Source organism: Dendrobium catenatum, unplaced genomic scaffold (assembly GCF_001605985.2).
Source record: "Dendrobium catenatum unplaced genomic scaffold, ASM160598v2 fragScaff_scaffold_142, whole genome shotgun sequence".
Taxonomy (NCBI): Eukaryota; Viridiplantae; Streptophyta; class Magnoliopsida; order Asparagales; family Orchidaceae; genus Dendrobium; species Dendrobium catenatum.
In genome coordinates this window covers 489014-507794 of record NW_021318604.1, presented here as the reverse complement: position 1 = coordinate 507794, position 18781 = coordinate 489014, and the positions used below count along the sequence as shown (strand labels likewise).

General features: G+C 37.8%; 2 protein-coding genes across 2 annotated transcripts in view; both read left to right on the top strand.

The window, feature by feature from the left end:
* The window catches only part of LOC110103989 (sucrose synthase 4), a 44259-nt gene extending 25478 nt beyond the window's left edge, over positions 1-18781 (top strand). The window contains exons 12-15 of the mRNA XM_020832908.2: positions 17339-17660; positions 17741-17985; positions 18069-18207; positions 18307-18781. Of these exons, the coding sequence (XP_020688567.1) occupies positions 17339-17660; positions 17741-17985; positions 18069-18207; positions 18307-18336 (736 nt within the window). The 3' untranslated portion in view covers positions 18337-18781. The remainder of the gene's footprint in view (positions 1-17338; positions 17661-17740; positions 17986-18068; positions 18208-18306) is intronic.
* On the top strand, positions 6710-7610 carry LOC114581193. The gene is made up of 2 exons (XM_028700809.1): positions 6710-6917; positions 6992-7610. The coding sequence occupies exons 1-2, from the start codon at positions 6791-6793 to the stop codon at positions 7462-7464; spliced, it is 600 nt and encodes a 199-aa protein (XP_028556642.1). The 5' UTR covers positions 6710-6790; the 3' UTR covers positions 7465-7610.

The following is an 18781-nucleotide window of genomic DNA, read 5'->3' as shown; positions in this document are numbered from 1 at the left end:
CAAACACGGTTGAACTTTTAGACTGTCCGCGTGTTGATCTTCTTCAGGCTTTAAGCTCGAAGGAAGCTTCTACACGGAGTAAGGATGGTTTGGACGGAGCTAGGTTCGGTCCTTCTTCCCGCCGCCGGCAGTGTCCAATCGATCGGAAAAGGTCAGGGAAAGATGGAGGAAGCTCTAGGATTTCAAAACGAAATGCCAAAAAGCTCTGGAGATGGATTGGGAAGAGAGAGCCCTTAGAATCAATGAATCCGTCCCCTATACCCCATTCCAACTGCTGGAGTTCACTTGGATGGCTGAGATGCCTCAGGTAGGATGCTGGGATGCTGGACACCTGGATCAGGTTGTTAGGAGCAGAGGAATCAAAGGACAACAAGGACACATGACATGTAAAGGTGTCTTTGGCCTTATGTGAGCATATGTAAGTGATGCAATCAATTATTTGGGAGAGGGACCCAAATTTTTGATCACAAAAAACAATTGATGCAATCAAAAATACCCAAATTTTTTATTACAAAAAACAAACTCTTTCTAAGAACAAAATAAAGACATAAAAATACTCAAAAGATACTTTTTATATTATATAAAGAAACTTACAAACATAAACACTTACTTGACGAAACTTACAACTTTGAAACTTACAAATGACTCAAACAAGACACCCTATAGTTGCTTCACATAGAGAAGAAGGATACTGATGGAGTGGCACTTGCGGATAGAAGAAAGAGATTAGAAGTCGAGACGAAGGTTGGAAAGAGCCCGCAGGATTTTCGAAGGAGGTGGAAGAGGGAATGGACAAAGCTCGAAGCTTTTCCAAACAACAAACCCGCAGGTTTTATCTCCAAAAATAACTCACATCATATCTCATTCTTCTTTCTCATATAACATCTACTATATATAGACAAAGTAGAGGAATGCCAAAAGCCACCTTTATGAATGCACACATCATCCCAAGCATTATTTTCCATAGGATTTCCAAAAGCCTTTTTCGGAAAAACAACCCAGCAGCTCACGGAACCAAGGCACCAGCAAACAGGCGGAAATTTCAAAGTAGCACAGTAACGGGAAAAGCTTCCCATTTCGGAAATCAGCCTCATTTAAAATCAGAATAGGAATCAAAGGGCTAGTTCATGGAACCAAGGAGACTAATGTTTCGGAAATAGGCCAAGGCATGGAAATATCAGCCGGCTGTATTAACATCATTAACATCCCTATGAATTCAAAGCATAGAATTCAGCCCCCAATTTAAAAGCAAGCCACGGTTCTCCAATGCATTGAATTCAGCCAAATTAAGTGTAGGCCACGGATTTCCAAGAGACAAGAAGAAAAGAGGAAGGGGAAGGGACAAGGCAATGAGAAGAAAAAAAGGGAAAGAAGAAAAATCATTTTAAGAAATAATGAGCTAATTTTTAGTTCAATAAATGAACTAAAAATCAGCTCATAATGAGCTAATTTTTTTACTAGACATTAATGAGCTAGAGGAGTAAAAAATCAAATATTAGGATTTGATTTGACCCCCCTTGCCTACATCAGTAAGTGTTTTTGGTCATTTGATCATGATCCAAGGGTTGGAATTAACCCAAGAATGTTCCAGAAGATGCCTTGACAGCTGAGATTAAGTGGGATTTGAATTTAATAAATTTGATTAAGGGTTTTAATCATTTAGAAGCTCATTTGACCATTTGTTGACTGGTTTGACCAGTCGACAGGTCCAATCAGGTGACATGGCATGCCAAGAGATTTAATTAGTTGATTGAAGGTCTTGAGGGAGATTAAGATGGAGTAGATTGATTCAAGCTCATAGGTTTGGCCATTTAAAGGTTTGTTGACTAAGTGTTGACTAGTCAACTGACCATGTTGACTGCTGAGGTGGCAGCGAAATGGCCTCAACAGCTTAATTAGATTGATTTAGAATAAAGGCCAAGTGAAGGAATTGGGACTTGAGTTTTGTATGGAAATTTAGAGTGGATTTGACCAAATTTGTTAAGTTGACTTGGTCAACTTGATTTAGATTTAGCTGATGATAGTTTAAGGCACATTAACACCATGGATTAGAAAGTATTCAAGGCTTTGATATGGATAGAATAGGCTAAATGGGTCAAAATGATCCATTAAGAACCTTAAGGGAATGTGGGTCAACCTAGGTTGACTGAGTCAACCAGGGTGTGGGTCTGAGCTGGACAGGTTTGAAATTGTATTTGGGGTCTGATGGATGTGTTTTCAGGGTTCGAATAAGTCATTTGGATCAAATCACCTATTTGAACCCTTAAAGGGTCTCTTAGGTCAATCCTGTTGACTTGGTCAACCAGGTTGACCTAGAGTTTGGAACTGGGTCTAACAGGTTTGAAATGTCATTTGAAACTTGCTAGAGGTGGTTGAATTGAGTTTGGAGTTCATTTGGTTCAAAATGACCATTTACACCCCTTAGGGGCATTTTAGTCATTTTGACCTCAGGTCCACTGGGGGCAGAAGTGAGTCCAAAAAAATACAGTTTATTGATCAACATATCAGGATTGATGATCTAGAAGTGATTGCAGGCTTTGGTGAAGGCTCCAGGGTCAGGATCCACTGGATGACAGGTCTAGTGGCATAGGCTGTAAATATTTGAAGGTTTTACAGCCTTTGGATTTGGATTTAGTTTCTGGGGTTAGAGATTTCAGAATGAGCTCAAATTTGGAGGGTTGATACTAGAGACATACCCCATCAGTATGAAACTGACAGAACCCGAATCAGAGTCCTTTTGATAGGGTTTTGAAGTGTTTGAAAATTCACTGGAAAAGGTCTTTAGGACTGTGCCTTAGGACCTAAGATCTGGGTGTGAAATTCACTGGGATTTGGATTGACTTGAGTTTGGATTGATTTGAATTTGAATTGATTTTAGAGTCTATTAGAGACCTCATACAAAAATGAGGTCAACAGAGCCAGCTCGGCTCACTTACACCCGTAGCACCAACTTAGGCAATCCATGGCACATTACTCCCTTTTTTTGAGTATGTTGGCCCATGTGATGGGTAATCTGAGACATGAATTTTCCTTTTACGCCTTTGGCAATTTAGTGTCTCCTTCGTTTGCCTTTAGGTATCCATTTTTGAGTTATTTTCTTCAACGATTCCCCTCAAACTAGTTGGTAGAGATCCATTATTTCCACTTTTCTCATAATGCTTTTTGTAATATTTTTGAAAGTTGAATGCGAAAGGCTTTGTTGAATATGTTAGTGAGTTGAATTCTTGTTGGAAGATCAGGATGTTATTCAATCAACTTTCTAGTTTTTCTTTTAAGAAGCGTCTATCTACCTTCACGTGTTTAGTTTGATCACGTTGTACTGGATTGTAGGTAATGTTAATTGCAAACTTATTATCATAGTATAGTCCTATAGGCCCTCATTTATTCTTTAGATCTTCAAGTATGATTTTCAACCATAGTAGTTCATCGATTCCTTGAACCTTGCTCAAAACTCATATTATGCACATGATCTTAAGATTACAGGTTGTTTTTTTCTCTATATTACAAGATTTCCTTCGAGTGGTGGGCAAGATTCTGAAGTTGATCTTTTATCCATTAGTGATTTTGCATAATTCACATCAATATAGGCTTCTAGTTTAAAATTTAGAGTTTATTCATTTTTAGAGAACCCCTTTGTTAAGATTGAATTTTAAATACCTAAATACTTTGTAGGTTGCATGAATGTTAGACTCTTTTGATTTTTTGTATGAATTGACCTGTGAACATGTTTTAAATGCAAAGGTATAGGTTGATAGTTTTTAGACTTGCCTTTTCATATCATCCTTTGTCAACTTTTTCCATCTTTATTAGTGTACAATTTATAGCCTTGTTCTATTGGATTTTCATATGGTTTGTGCTTTATTATATTTGTTTCCCTTAATAGGTCCATGACATATTTCTATTTTAAGATATTTTTTTTATTGAGCTGTTTATATACCAACGAAGTATTTAAGAATGACGAGTTCATTGATCCTAATTCTATATTGACTTTTTTCTTGAGTGACTTTTTATTCATTATCATCATCGATAATAGTTATATAATATAGTTTGTAAGATTTGGCATTCTTCTCTCAGTAGATTATTTTATAAGAATATGTGGTCTCCTTGACTTTATATATGCCATTTTCCACACAGCTTTTATGAAATTTTCAAATCTTGCCCAACCAATATAGTGCCTTTTTTAGTTTGCATTGCATATTTTACTAAAGGAACACTATTGTTGTCAGATCTTAAGTCTTGTATGAGAAAAGTGGAGGGTTGCGTTAGGTAGGTAATAGCCAACGCAAAACTTGTTGAATAATCATGACATAAAATCTACTTATATTCAAGTCATTAAAGATATGTATCTAGGAGTTGTTACTTGTGTTCAAACACAAGGTGGTTTGACCAAATATTTTCCTATTTCAGTTGTATTACATCAAGGATCATCCTTAAGCCCGTCTCTTTTTGCTTTCGTATGGATGTTCTCACTAGACATTTGCAAGAGGTTATATCCTGATGTATGCTTTTTGTTGATGATATTCTTCTTGTTGATAAGACTAAAGAGGGAGTTGAAGGTAAACTTGATTTATCGAGGTCAACCTGAATATTTGGAGTGCAATTTTAGTAATGGTGGATCTAGTGGGGGGATTGTGACATTGAGCGATCAAGTCATTAATAAGAGCACATGTTTTAGATATATTGGGTCTATTGTTCAGATTGATGGTGAAATAGATGAGGATATTATTAGTAGAATCCAAGTTGGATGGTTGAAGTGGAGGAATGCATCGGGCTTGTTATGTGATAGAAAAGTCCCTCTCAAACTGAAGGGAAAAATTCCATAAGATGGCAGTGATACCTGCAATGTTTTATGGTGCAGAATGTTGTCCATTAAAGAGACATAATATTAAGTGTTGCAGAGATGAGGATGCTTAGGTGGATGAGTAACTTTACTCTTAAAGACAAAATATGACATGAGTATATACATGAAAAGGTTGGAGTAGCTCCAGTGGAAGATAAGATTAGAGAGAGTCGCCTTAGATGGTTTGGTCACATAAAACAACGGCCTTCCGATGACCTGGTTAGGAAAGTAGATATATTAGATTTGACTTATGTTAAGAAAGGTAGAGGTATATTTAAAAAGACTTGGTTAGAAAATATCAGAAATGATCTTTCTTTATTAGATTTAGAAGAGAATTTGACTCTTAACAGGACACAACGGAGAAAAAAAGATTCATGTAGCCAACCGCATAGTGGGATAAATGCCACTGTTTAAAATTGCGCAATAAGATACGCGCCTTGAGGCGCGCCTCTGCGCAATTCTTGCAAAAAACGCCTCAAGGCGTGCGCAATTGCGGGCTGTGGTGAGGCGTACGCCTCACGTAGGCTGAGGCGCGCCTCTGTTGCGCAATTGCGCAATTTTGAGAGAGGCGTACGCCTCAGCCAAAGGGCCCACCTACTTAAAATTTTTCCTCCCTTTCCCCCACACCCGATCGGCTCAGGATTCAACCCGATATTTTCCGCGCGTTTGCTCCAGGTCGCGAAATCCAGAGCCCCCCGTCCGCTCGGCCAACCTTCCCGCCGCCTCTCCCGCCGGCGCCGCCTCTCTCCGGCGAAGTTGAAGTGTCCGGCCGCCTTGTAGGAGAAGTCCACAAAGGATTTTAGGTTTTTTTTTTTTACTTTTTGGTTAGATTTTTGAAGTGAAAGAAATTTTAGGGTTTTAGATTTTTGGAAATTTTTTGTGTGATTTTCGATTCTTTCATTAGGGATCATGGTAAGAGGCAAGGAAAAGGGGTCTTCGTCATTGCGGAGGGACCCTTCTTGGAAGTATAGTGTACAAGTTGACATTGGCGGCGGCGAGAAGAGCTATGTCTATTTAAAGTGCAACTTTTGTGAGAAAGTTGTGAAGGGCGGAGTAACCCGCATGAAGGAGCACTTATCATGCTCTCACAAGAACGTAGCACCTTGTGCAAAAGTGCCGGACAATGTGAAGGAAGAAATAAGTGCTTACATGAAGAAAACTACCACTGTCAAACACTTACAACAGCAGCAATTTGATGAAAGGGTCGACCAAGGTGCCTATTTTGGGAGCGAGAGTGGAAAGGGCTCTTCCTCCACTATACATAATAGAGGTGCACGGGGTCCTATGGATCAATACATGACTACTGCAGGAGCAGATAGAGGAGAAGCAGAGATGATGCCTGCAGCTGGTACTAGAGAGGGTCGGCGACAGGTTTGCATGGACATTGGGAGGTTCTTTTTTGAAAATGCAATACCATTTAATGTTGCTACATCGCCTGCCTACTTCAGTATGATGCGGTCTGTAGGATTGTATGGAAGAGGGTTGAAAGCACCTTCTATGTATGAGTTGCGCACTTGGATTTTAAAAGAGGAGTTGCAGAACACCGAGCGAACCATTGATGAGATTAAAAGGACATGGATTGAGACAGGTGTGACTATAATGTCAGATGGATGGTCTGACATGAAGAGTAGGAGTTTGATAAACATCCTTGTCAACAATCCCTATGGTACAGTGTTCTTAAGATCTGTTGAAGCTTCTGATGAGGTGAAGAATGCTACATTCATTTTCAATTTACTTGATGGAGTTATTGAGGAGATTGGAGAGCAGTTGGTTGTCCAGGTAGTGACTGATAATGCCAGTGCATACAAAGCAGCTGGTCAGATGTTGATGGAGAAGAGGACACACCTCTATTGGACACCTTGCGCAGCTGCATATTATCTTAACCCTCAATTTCAATATTCAGAGAAAAAATCTTCAAATCCGGAGGTTAAGCTTGGTCTATATCACTGTATGGAAAGATTAATACCGGAGCAGGCAGATAGGGAGCTTGCAGATTTACAGCTTGTTCTGTTCCGGAATAAAGAGGGTTTTTTTGGTTTGAATGCAGCAAAAACTACCATTTCTAAACGGTCTCCAGGTATAATTAATTTGGTAAATGCAATACACTTTATTCAGTTCTGAATTTTGATTATATTTTTTTCTTGAAAACAGTTGAATGGTGGATCCAATTTGGTGATTCCACCCCTGAGCTACAGAGTTTTGCTGTGAGAGTGTTGGGCCTCACTTGTTCTTCTTCTGGGTGTGAGCGAAATTGGAGTACATATAGTCAAGTGCAAACAAAGAGAAGAAATCGACTATCTACACTCAGAATGAACTCCCTCGTATACATAATGCACAACAAGAGGTTAAGAGATAGGAGGTTGAGGAATAAGGGGTTGAAAGATGATGAGGACCCGTTGGTGTGTGATGATGTGTCGTCTGATAATGAGTGGTTCATAGATGATGAGGCAGATTTGTCATTATCAGACTTACAGGTAGAAGATCTAAATGTGGATGTATTGAGGGGCGAAGCAGATCAAACGGGTACATCCACTAGTACCACACCACACACATCTACTAGCTCTGCAAGTAAAGGTATATGTTCTCTGTCAGTCTGCCTGATAATGAGTGGTTCATCCAATTAATATGCTAATAATCTTTTCTTTTAATGAACAGGGAAGAGAAAAGTGTGTCATGTTGAAGATGAAGATGACATGGCATTCATAGTTACAATTAGAGAAGAAGATTCACTTGAAGACCCATTTAGTGATGGGATATGATTTCATTTTATATGTTTTTTGTATTTTGGGAGTTTTGTTAAACTGATATTTTTTGATTTTGTACTTTGGGACATAATTTTATTGCATCTACTTTTTTATTTTCCAATATTGCTATTATTTTCCTGCTAAAATCCTTAATTTTTCATTTACGCAATTCTGTGTTCGTGAGGCTTACACCTCAGACCGCCTCGAGGCTTACGCCTCGCCTCACGGACGAAAACCGCCTCGAGGCGCAGTTACGCAATTTTAAACCTTGATAAATGCTTGTTGTTGTTGTTGTCCTATTTTACTAAAGGGAGTAGTTGAATCTTGATGGGGAATTTATAAAAGCTTCGTTTATGTTACCTCTCAGAAAGGCATTCTTTACATCATATTATTGTATGTAGCATCTAAGATTTAGTAGTTGAGGAGATCATGATATGAAATGTGTTCATTTTTGCAAAATGAGCAAATGTTTCTTGATTGTCAACTTCATAAGATTGAGTATAGTCTTTTACTAATTGCATGGCTTTATACCTTCTAGATTTTCATCCGTTTTATATTTTAATGTAGAAGCCCACTCACACCCATTGTCCTTTTTCTTTAGGTAACTCAGTAATCACCCAATTTCATTTTTGTTAAGGCATACATCTATTCTCTCATTTACTTTCTAACAATTCTTATTTTCTAATTCTCCACATAGGATGATGTATGTGGAATTTTCATGATATTGATATTTGTAAGCTATGCTTTATGAATAAAGTTTTCGAAAGATGTGTATTCAGTTATTTGATGTAGTATATATATCGTCGTCGTCGTCATCATCATCATCATCATCATCAGTAATTCAGTAGGTTGGTCAATATCATTATTCGGTAAGGTATAAGGATTACCTAGAATAATTTGATGCAAATAATACCTTCTTATATGGTGAGCTAGAGGAGGAAGTATATATAGAGGTATATAGAGGTAAGGTATAAGGATTACCTAGAATAATTTGATGCAAATAATACCTTCTTATATGGTGAGCTAGAGGAGGAAGTATATATAGAGGTCCCACCAGAATTTGGCTTAAAAACAAAACAATAAATATATAATAACAACAACAATATCAAGTTTTTATCCCACTATATGGGGTTGGCTATATGATCTTTGTTTTTCATTGTGTCCTATTAATCTAATAAAAAAATTGTCAATTTTAATACTTTCTAAGCAAGTCTTTTGAAGTCTACCTCTACATTTCTTAACATAGGCCATGTCTAATATCTGCTCTCCTAACTAGGTCATCAGAAGGTCGACGTTTTATGTGACCAAGCCATCTAAGATAACTCTCTATAATGTTCTCTGCCATTGGGACAACTCCAACCTTTTCACATATATAATTGTTCCGCACTCTGTCCTCTTAAGTATATAACCACTCATCCACTTGAGCATCCTCATCCCTGAAACACTTAACTTCCTATATTCTGTACTATAAAACATTGCAAATCTCATCACCAACTGATGGGGATATTGGAGCTTGGAAGGTCTATTAGAGACGTGGTCTTCGATCTACGGCCACGATTGAGTCAATGTATTTTTGAGTCGTATTTTGTATTTGTCTTTTATTATTTTATGTTGTATTTGTTTTGTTATTTTTTTCGTTTTTACCCCTTAAGGGAGGTTATGTGTAAGCCCAAAGGGCATGGTCGTCTTTTATTTTCGAGTCCTTTGTATGAGGCTATATATAGCTCTTATGCTATCTTTTCATGCTTAATGAATTTTTCCAGTGTTTGAATTCTTTGTGAGAGCTCGAGAGTGCTTGGGAGAGAAAATCCTTTGAGAGGGAATCTGATGTAAGACAAACATGCGAAGAGTTGCTTTGGAATTGTAACAATAAAGATTGAATTTGCACATTGCTAATTAGTAACTCATGCTTCTATCAAGTTAAATTCTTAATTAAGGCATTGATTGAGGATTAATGGGGAGAGAGGGAGAGAGGTTTTGTGGGGGGAATTTAAATCAACTTCCTAATTGGTCTCTTTAATTTAGGAGAAGAATAATTCCATCCAATTTAATTTTAAAAGGTGAGGAAAAAGGGGGAAAGAAGAAGATAAATTGAAAACCACGAGTCGAGGACTCTTCCAACGACTTGTGGGCCTTGCACTTGCTCACATTGAGCTCTCTCCCCTTCTCTCTAGTGCTCACACAAGAAGAAGAAGAAACAAAGAAAATTTTATAAATCATTCATCATCCCTTTACAACACATAGGGCCACTATATATAGGCCTTACAACATGAGAATAAAAGTACAAACTTGTCATCCGGGCTACAATGACAAGATACTCACCATAAGGGTAAAAACGGAAAACAACAAAAACTAAATAAAACATCATGCATACAACAAGAATAGAACATAAAGCGTCAAAAGTAAATACGTTGAATCGTAGCAGTTGGGTATCGTTATCTCTCCAAGGAGTGTCACGTCCTACCGGTTCTTGATTGGGTCGGTAATGATCTCTAGGAGGTCCGTAATCAGTTCGGTTATCTTCGCCATAAGGAGAGTGGGGTATAGAAGGGGTGTAGATCGCTGGGTTTCCTATTCTCTCAATGTTGTCAAGTCTCTCACCCGTTTGGCGTCTAAATTCAGCTAAATCCGTTTGAATGTTCCTAATTTGTTGTGTAACCGTTCCAAGTTGTCTCACAATTAGGTCTAAGGTTGCTTGAATGTGTTCCGGTTCCATGGTTGGGTGCTAGGGGACACTAGGGAAGGTTCCTAGGTCAAGGAAAGCAGCTAATCACAACGATTTGTTAACCAAAAAGGTACCAACAGCAGCATGAAAAATCAGGATAGCAAACTAAACAGTGGTCTAGATCGTCTAAATGTTATAGGGATACCACTAGGGTGAGGACATCATCTAAACATGACTTTAGGTTCACTAAATAGTGTCTAAATGTTGTTGGAACAGCGAGGATAACATCTTACACTAATGGTGCAGTTATCCTAAGCACTTAGAAGAGTTGTGGGTTTAATGGCAGCACTAAGACACTAGCTAGAATGACTTAAACTCCACTAAATGCGTGCAGGAAATACAGGGACAGCAATGAAAACAGTGAATAAAATTATCTATGCGATGATATACATGCAAAATTTAAGGTGTAATGCTTGGCTAGACCCTAGGATGTTTTTCTAGCATACGACATGTATGTCTACCATGCTCTGATACCAAATATGATGTAAGACAAACATGTGAAGAGTTGCTTTGGAATTGTAACAATAAAGATTGAATTTGCAGATTGCTAATTAGTCACTCATGCTTCTATCAAGTTATATTCTTAGAACTTTTTGTTGGAAGATTAGATAATGGTAAGCCGTTACAAGAGGTTAGCAAGACAATTGCAATAACAACAAAAATTAAATAGTAGTACTAATATCAAGTAAGCAAGAATCCACAACATAACATCAAGACATGGTCATTTAGAGTTCCTACTCACTTAATCACTCTTAGGCTTAGCGGTTGAAGATGAAGCATACGATGAGAGAAACTGCCACTAGGAAGATGGTATCGAAGGTCTTTGTTGATGGAGACGTAGCCACAGACGGAGAAGGGGTAGATCTCCCAACGAGAAGCCAAGGCATCTTAGGCTTTTGGAGATCGATCGTCTCTGCTAAGCAATAGAGGATGCGCTTGACATATCTTTCCACTGTTTCGTCATATTCCCAGTCAGGCTCGTAGAAAGGGGAGAGGATGATGTCGATTTCCCCTCGGTCGTTGTAAGAAAAACCCTGATCGACCTCAGGATCGGCCATGCACCATAGGTATGATGAGGAGAGAACACAAAGAGAATGGGCGGTCGAAGGTGGAGAAGAGGGGGCGGCTTGGGTGGGAGAATTAAGTTAGATCCGATAGAGGGGGAGAGGTTTTATTTCAAACTTGAAATTAATTTCAGGATTTTAGTAAATTTGGAGGGAAACTAATTTGAAATTTGATTTCAAATTAATTGTAATTAAGGCATTGATTTAGGATTAATGGGGAGGGGCCCAAGCATGGGGCCGGCGGCATGGAGAGAGAGGGAGAGAGGTTTTATGGGGGGGATTTAAATCAACTTCCTAATTGGTCTCTTTAATTTAGGAGAAGAATAATTCCATCCAATTTAATTTTAAAATTAAATTGAATGAGATTCAAAACTTTCCTAATATAGCTTTCTAATTTAGGAAACTATTTGAAATTCAAAATTTGAATTTCAAATGGTTAAAATAATTTCCCAAATCATTCAAGTTATGTAGGTAAGTAATAATGAGGTATTAACTCCTCATTCATGGAACAAAAAAAAAAAGGTGGCCGGCGGTGGATTTGGGCTTGGACGAAGATGGGTGGTGGAGCCAATGGGGGGAAAGGGGTGGGTTGGTGGGGGTATGTTGACGGTGGGCTTGGGGAGGTGGAGTTATGTGATGAGCTTGGTGGTGGAGATGGCCGGTTGAGGGGGGGGGGAAGCTAAGGAGGTCGGCGGGTGGAGGTGAGGAAAAGGGAGAAAGAAGAAGTTAAGTTGAAAACCACGAGGCGAGGACTCTTCCAACGACTGGTAGGCCTTGCACTTGCTTACCTTGAGCTCTCTCCCTTCTCTCCAGTGCTCACACAATAAGAAGAAGAAACAAATAAAATTTTATAAATCATTCATCATCCTTTTACAACACATAGGGCCACTATATATAGGTCTCACAACATGAAAAGAAAAGTACAAACTTGTCGTCTGGGCTACAATGACAAGATACTCCCCATAAGGGTAAAAGCGGAAAACAACAAAAACTAAATAAAACATCATGCATACAACAATAATAAAACATAAAGCATCAAAAGTAAAGACGCTGAATCATAGCCGTCGATCTACGATTGCGTCGCCGGTACACGTGTCTGAATCTCTGAGCGATGTCCTCATCAGAATCACATCATCCACCAGCCTTGGAAGAGTATGGGCTCGTGGTTAGTTTTTGTATTTCAACTTTCCCCTCTTCCTTACCACCCATGGTTTCCCCTCCAAACCCCCACCGCCAGCCTCCTTCATACCCCACCGTCGGCTAAACCCAATCCCACAATCACCACCTCAAAACCCCGCCCTCTTCCCCACTTCACTCAAGCCACCTCTCTCACCACCTTCACCCCACCGAAATCCCCACAAGGCTCAACCTAGTCGCTGGCCCTACCTTCCTCCTCTTCCCTCCACAACTCAAATCCCCTCTTGAATACCTTCCTTAATTGATCACTCTTAGTTTAGGAAAGCCTAATTTCAAATTTCAAAATAATTTGAATTTGAAAATTCTTTCCTAAATTAGAGAATCTATTTTAGGAAATTTACTAAATTAAATCCTATTTGAATTTCAAATTCGATTGGATTTAATTAAATCTTTCCTAATCCCTAAATCTAAAATAAGAAACCCAAATATCTCCCCTCAATCCCCTCCTAGCCCATTGAAGCCGCCGACACCCATATTGAATCCCCTTGGGATTTATTTCCAAAACCCACTAAGCTCTCTCTTGGAAACAATACCTATTTCCCCTCCACCTCCCTTGGCCGAAATCCTTTAGTCCCCACCTATTTAATTTCTTTCCAAAGGAGAATCTCTCCTTTTGGAATTAAACTAAAGCCCTTCTCCTCTCCCTTGCCGCTGGCCCCTCTCTCTCCTCCCCTTCCTTGATTACTTTAATCAAGGGGATCAATTTGAATTGGTTTCGCTCCACCAAATCTGTACCAAACATCCATCCCCTCCTCCACTTCAACTTTTGAGAGAAACTTCTTTCTCTCTAGTGGAGTCTTCAAGGGAGCACGTTGATCTTCGTCTACACATTATTCTTTCAACGCCAATGAATGGCCGATCCGGAGCTATGGATTCACTTACGACGAACAAGGCAACGTCAACATCCAACACTCCACCTTCGATTTCAACCCGGAAGTTGATCGTTCCATTGAAGAGTACGTGGACCGCATCATTTTCACGCTTTCGGAGGCCATTAATGAGCAACTTGCCAATGTCCAGTGGCTAATTGTTTTCAGACCATCTCAAGGGTGAACTTCTTCCCCTTTTCATTTAATTTCCTAATCCACTAATCTTATAGATGGTGATCAAGTCACAAGGAGCCATGCTTCACCTTTTGCCTCTGCTTAGTAAACGTAGGATTTGAGTGTACTTTCTATGTTGCTTATCTCATTGTTAAATTGGGGATTTTGTTAAATAACTACTTAATTCGCATGTTATTGGAATTCTATAGTGTTTTGATAATTCAAGCGCTTAGCATGTGGTTTTGCCTTAACTTAGTGATCCCTCTTATGTTTTCTATGTTCGTTTAAATAGCTAATAGTCTTAATTGTTCTTTGTTCCTTTCAAAATCGTGCAAGTTCTTATCGCATTCATCCAAAGCATATTTAGTCCTGCTTCACCAACTTATAGAACTTTCCCTAAAGTTTGAGGGGAATTTTTCTATCACACAATAGGCTCGATGCATTCCTCCACTTGAACCATCCAATTTGAATTCTACTAATAATATCCCCATCTATTTCACCATCACTTTGAACAATAGACCCAATATATTTAAAATGTGCATTCTTTTTAATGATTTGATTTCCCTAAATCACAATCCCTACACAAGATCTATTATTATTAAAATTATACTCCATGTATTTGATTTTAGATCTACTCGTAAGAAAATCTTTAGACTATAAGGTTGACTTCAAGCCGATGTATATTCTTACTAGACAACATTAAGTATGTAAGTTAAAATAGGTGATGTATGGGTTAAAGCAATCTAAGGTTGAGTTTCAGAAGTTTAGTCAAGGTAAGCTAAACCTGGAATACAAACAAATTCAAACAAATCATATATTATTTTTGAAATATATGGATTTAGGAAAAGTCTCCATACTATTAGTTTGTGCTAACAACATTATTATGAGAAGCAGTGTCTTGAAAAGATGGCTAATTTAAAGAAAGTTTGGCCCTAGAATTTGACATCAAATTATTTGGTATGCTGAATTACCACCTTGACAATTTAGCTATGCATTTTTGACTAGAAATCTTTATATCACAATGAAAATAGATAACAAGTTAGCAACCCATTGAAAGAAATCGGTAGGTTGGATTGGAAACCTATTAAAAGTTCCATAGAATTTAATTATAAATTTAGATATGCTCCAGAATATTGAATAATAGAAAAACCTCTAACTAGAGGTTGGTGGGAGGTCTTTTGTACTTACTGCATATTTGCAATGTTTTTAAAACTGGATCGGGCCGGCCAGTTCAACCGTGAACCGGTCGGGTGGCCTGTCTGATCCAACTTTCAAAATCGGCTTCGCATTGAACTGGATCGAACCGGATTGTATCGGCGGTTCAATCGGTGAACCACTGAACTGGTCCGGGTTGGCAAGAACCGTCCAGTTCTATAAAAAAAATTAAATTTTGTTTTAATTAAAATATAAATAATATATTTTAGTTTGTTAAATTCTTATAACTTTTTAAAATTTTTTTATTAAATATGATGATTAATAGCACTATAATATATGTATGTATATTATAAACTTATATATATATTAAATATTATTTTTATAAGTATATAAATATTTTATTCTTAAATAATATTTATGTTTATAAATTTTTATTATATATATGTTTTTAAATTTTATAAATATTATTAAATGCTCATATATTTATATTATATCATGTGAATTTTTATTAAATTTTAATAATATTATTATTTATTATGTCAACCGGTTCGACCGGTCGCGGTTCGACCCCGATTCGACCGGTCAAACCGTGAGCCTCTCCTGGTTCGATGTCCGGTCCGATTTTCACAACCTTGCATATTTAACCGGACATTTACTATGCTATTGGTGAGGTAAGTGAGTTCATGTACAATTCTAAAGAATCACATCTTTTGGCAAGATATAGAATTTTTAATATTTGGAAGGAATATCGAGCAAATAAATTCTATTTGAAGGGGAGAGGATTTTACTCTTGAAGCATACACACATTCAAATTATGGCATTCTAAATTTGATTGGAGGTCATATTGAACATAATCTCATACAACTTGAACATATAAAATATTATTGATAGATATTTTATAAAGCAAAAGTTTGCCACTGGTGTAATCTATATGCTGTATTTATAACCACAATTGATCATCTTGCTGACATTCTTACAGAAGGATTATTAGGGTACTCTTTTAGAAATTAGCATACTAGCTTCATCCATTCATTTGCTTGATGGGGATTGTGAAACAACTGATTAATTTTCGTCAGCAGGAAGCCACACTGACCCAGACTTCTGCCATCTTTCTTTCTTCTTCCATTACCACGTCATTAATTTTTCGGCTTTTTATTGCCTACTCATCAATTTGTTGATTATTATTGTTATTTTATAATTATTATTCTTTAATTTTGTATGTTTCCTATTAGAAGTTCTTTCAGGTTTGTATAAATATGTTGGAATACAATCTTCAATATATATATTTTTAATTCTTGTCAATTATACATTCTTTTCTTTTTACTGCATAGTTTTGCATCCTTTGTGAATTCGGCCTTGACCAGACATCTCTGTTTGGATTAACCGATGACCAGAAAACAGTGATTTCCGCTTGTGCTTTGTTGGAATAGCATACATTTCTTATTTTCTATATCTGTGAATGCAGCAGAACAGGCATAATAATTGACAGTTGTGCATTCTATTCTGTGAATGTGCATATGTTTTCATCCTAATATTTAGTTCATTTTAACACAATGATGCGATTGAAGGAGAAAGCATGAAGACTTTCAAAGTTGCTGGGGTTTTGGTTTTTTGGGGTTGTCATAATACCTTGCAAGAGAGTTATCATTTCCCCTGTTTCATTTGGGCAGGCTTCTCTTTGGATTAAGCTGTGTGTTCGCATTGCTTAGCTCTATATCGTTGTAACCAGTGGTGCTGCTGGAAAATTGCAGAAATTAGGCATGTGAATAAATATTATCATATTTACCCCAAGTTTTTCTTCTTGTAGATTGAAAGTGTCAATCTTTTTTGAATATTCTTCCTTTGCTTATGATATCTTCCTCACTATTGGTAATCCATATTGATTATTTGTGAGACATTTGACGCTATGATGGAAACCTGATCAAGTGCTACATTGTCTAGTTCTATGAAAAGGTCAGGCGTGTTTATGCTTGCAATTTTAATCAATAGTTTAGATTTTCACCGTCAGTTGTGCTTTAGACACTCCTTGCCCATCTGTTTCTATAGTAGTTCTGGTTCATTTCAATTTCAACAAAAGTCAAAATTCTGAAATCTCAACTTACTTTTTGGTAGAGTATTCGAACTATCCTATTGATGGAACCAGAGTATTCAAACTCTCCTATTGATGGAACCAACATTTACATAACTGTGATTTTTAAACTGATGTTTAGACCCTAAGCAGATCTACGTTCTAATTCTACCTATTGTGTTTAAATCGCATACAACTTTTCAGCATAACTTTTTTTTTTTTTAACTTTTCAGCATAACTTAAAAGAGTATTGATGTCACTCATTAAATTACGTTATATTGGTTCCATGATTTTTTTCTCGCATCCCAGCTAATGACAACCAACCTCCATGGCAATATTCTGCACTAGTTTCTTGTCTGAAATTCTTCTTTGCAAAGTTTTTTTTTCTTGATCTTGCAAGTGTAAATTAGCAAGAAGTTAGAAGCTCATTGAAAATGTGTGCTGTGATTTAAATTTATATGAGAAGCTCACTTATAGCAGTACGTGCTGGATTTGATTGCAGTGGTAGATTGGATGATCGATCAAAACCCATCATATTCTCCATGGCTAGGCTGGACCGGGTGAAGAACTTAACTGGTCTTGTTGAATTGTTTGGTAAGAGCAGTAAACTAAGAGAGCTTGCCAACCTTGTTGTGATTGGTGGCTACAATGATGTGAAGAGATCCAGTGACAGAGAAGAGATTAAAGAGATCGAGAAGATGCACGAACTCATCAAGAAGTATGGTTTGGATGGACAGTTCCGTTGGATTTCCTCCCAGACTAACAGGGCACGTAATGGGGAACTCTATCGCTACATTGCTGATACCAGAGGCATATTTGTTCAAGTATAACCTAGCAGTATCTGCTGCTCTTGTTTTTTCTCGTACACCTTGTAATTTGTCTGACTTCACCGTCTTTCCTACAGCCTGCTTTTTATGAAGCATTTGGACTAACTGTTGTGGAAGCAATGACTTGTGGTCTTCCAACATTTGCAACATCCCATGGTGGTCCTGCAGAGATTATTGAACATGGAATTTCTGGTTTTCATATTGACCCGTATCACCCACAGCAGGCTACAACTCTCATGATAGAGTTTTTTGAACGTTGCAATAAGGAATCTGGTTACTGGGATGAAATTTCAAAAGCAGGGCTGCAGCGAATTTACGAGAGGTTTTTTCTTGTTCTTTTGTTGAATTAATTTTTGGCTGAACTTCATCTAGATTTAAAAGTTTCTCCCTATTGAAAACTTGTAGGTACACATGGGAAATTTATTCAGAGAGGCTAATGACACTTGCTGGGGTTTATGGATTCTGGAAGTTTGTCTCCAAGCTTGAGAGGCGCGAGACAAGGCGATATCTGGAGATGTTCTACATCTTGAAGTTTCGGGAGCTGGTATGCTTGACACTCACCGTTGCATTCATCTGTCTATTATGCTTATTCTAATCAAAGGAAGCTATAATAATCATAATCCTATTATTTTCACATTGGCAGGTGAAATCTGTTCCACTTGCGGTTGATTAGCGAGTTCCGCCATTCCTCCTAGCAATGCAAGAGGCCCAGGTGAATAATGCTTTGTCAGCTTTCCTGCAAAAGCTTGATCTACAGAGCAGATTGTAGAATTTTATATTTAACCATATTATTCTCTATGTGGGATTTTAATCTTGTTTATGTTATGTAAAAAGGAATAAGGGATATCTAAGTACCTAACCTTGTACTTGAGAGTTGCACTGTAGCATAGTCCTTGCCTGGAACTATAATTGCTGTCGAGGAAGGATTTAGCGGCATTGGAAGTGGAAATTGAAGGCTGAAAGGGTGGATGCTGCTGCTGCTGCTTGTGAACGTTGGTTGGAGGCAATGGACGGTGACCACCACCCCAAAACTTCAGGTTACCGAGAATAAGAGCTATGACTCTCTTTCTAAACGCTAAAAATTTTAATTCTCTTATTAAGGACTCCGTTATTTACAA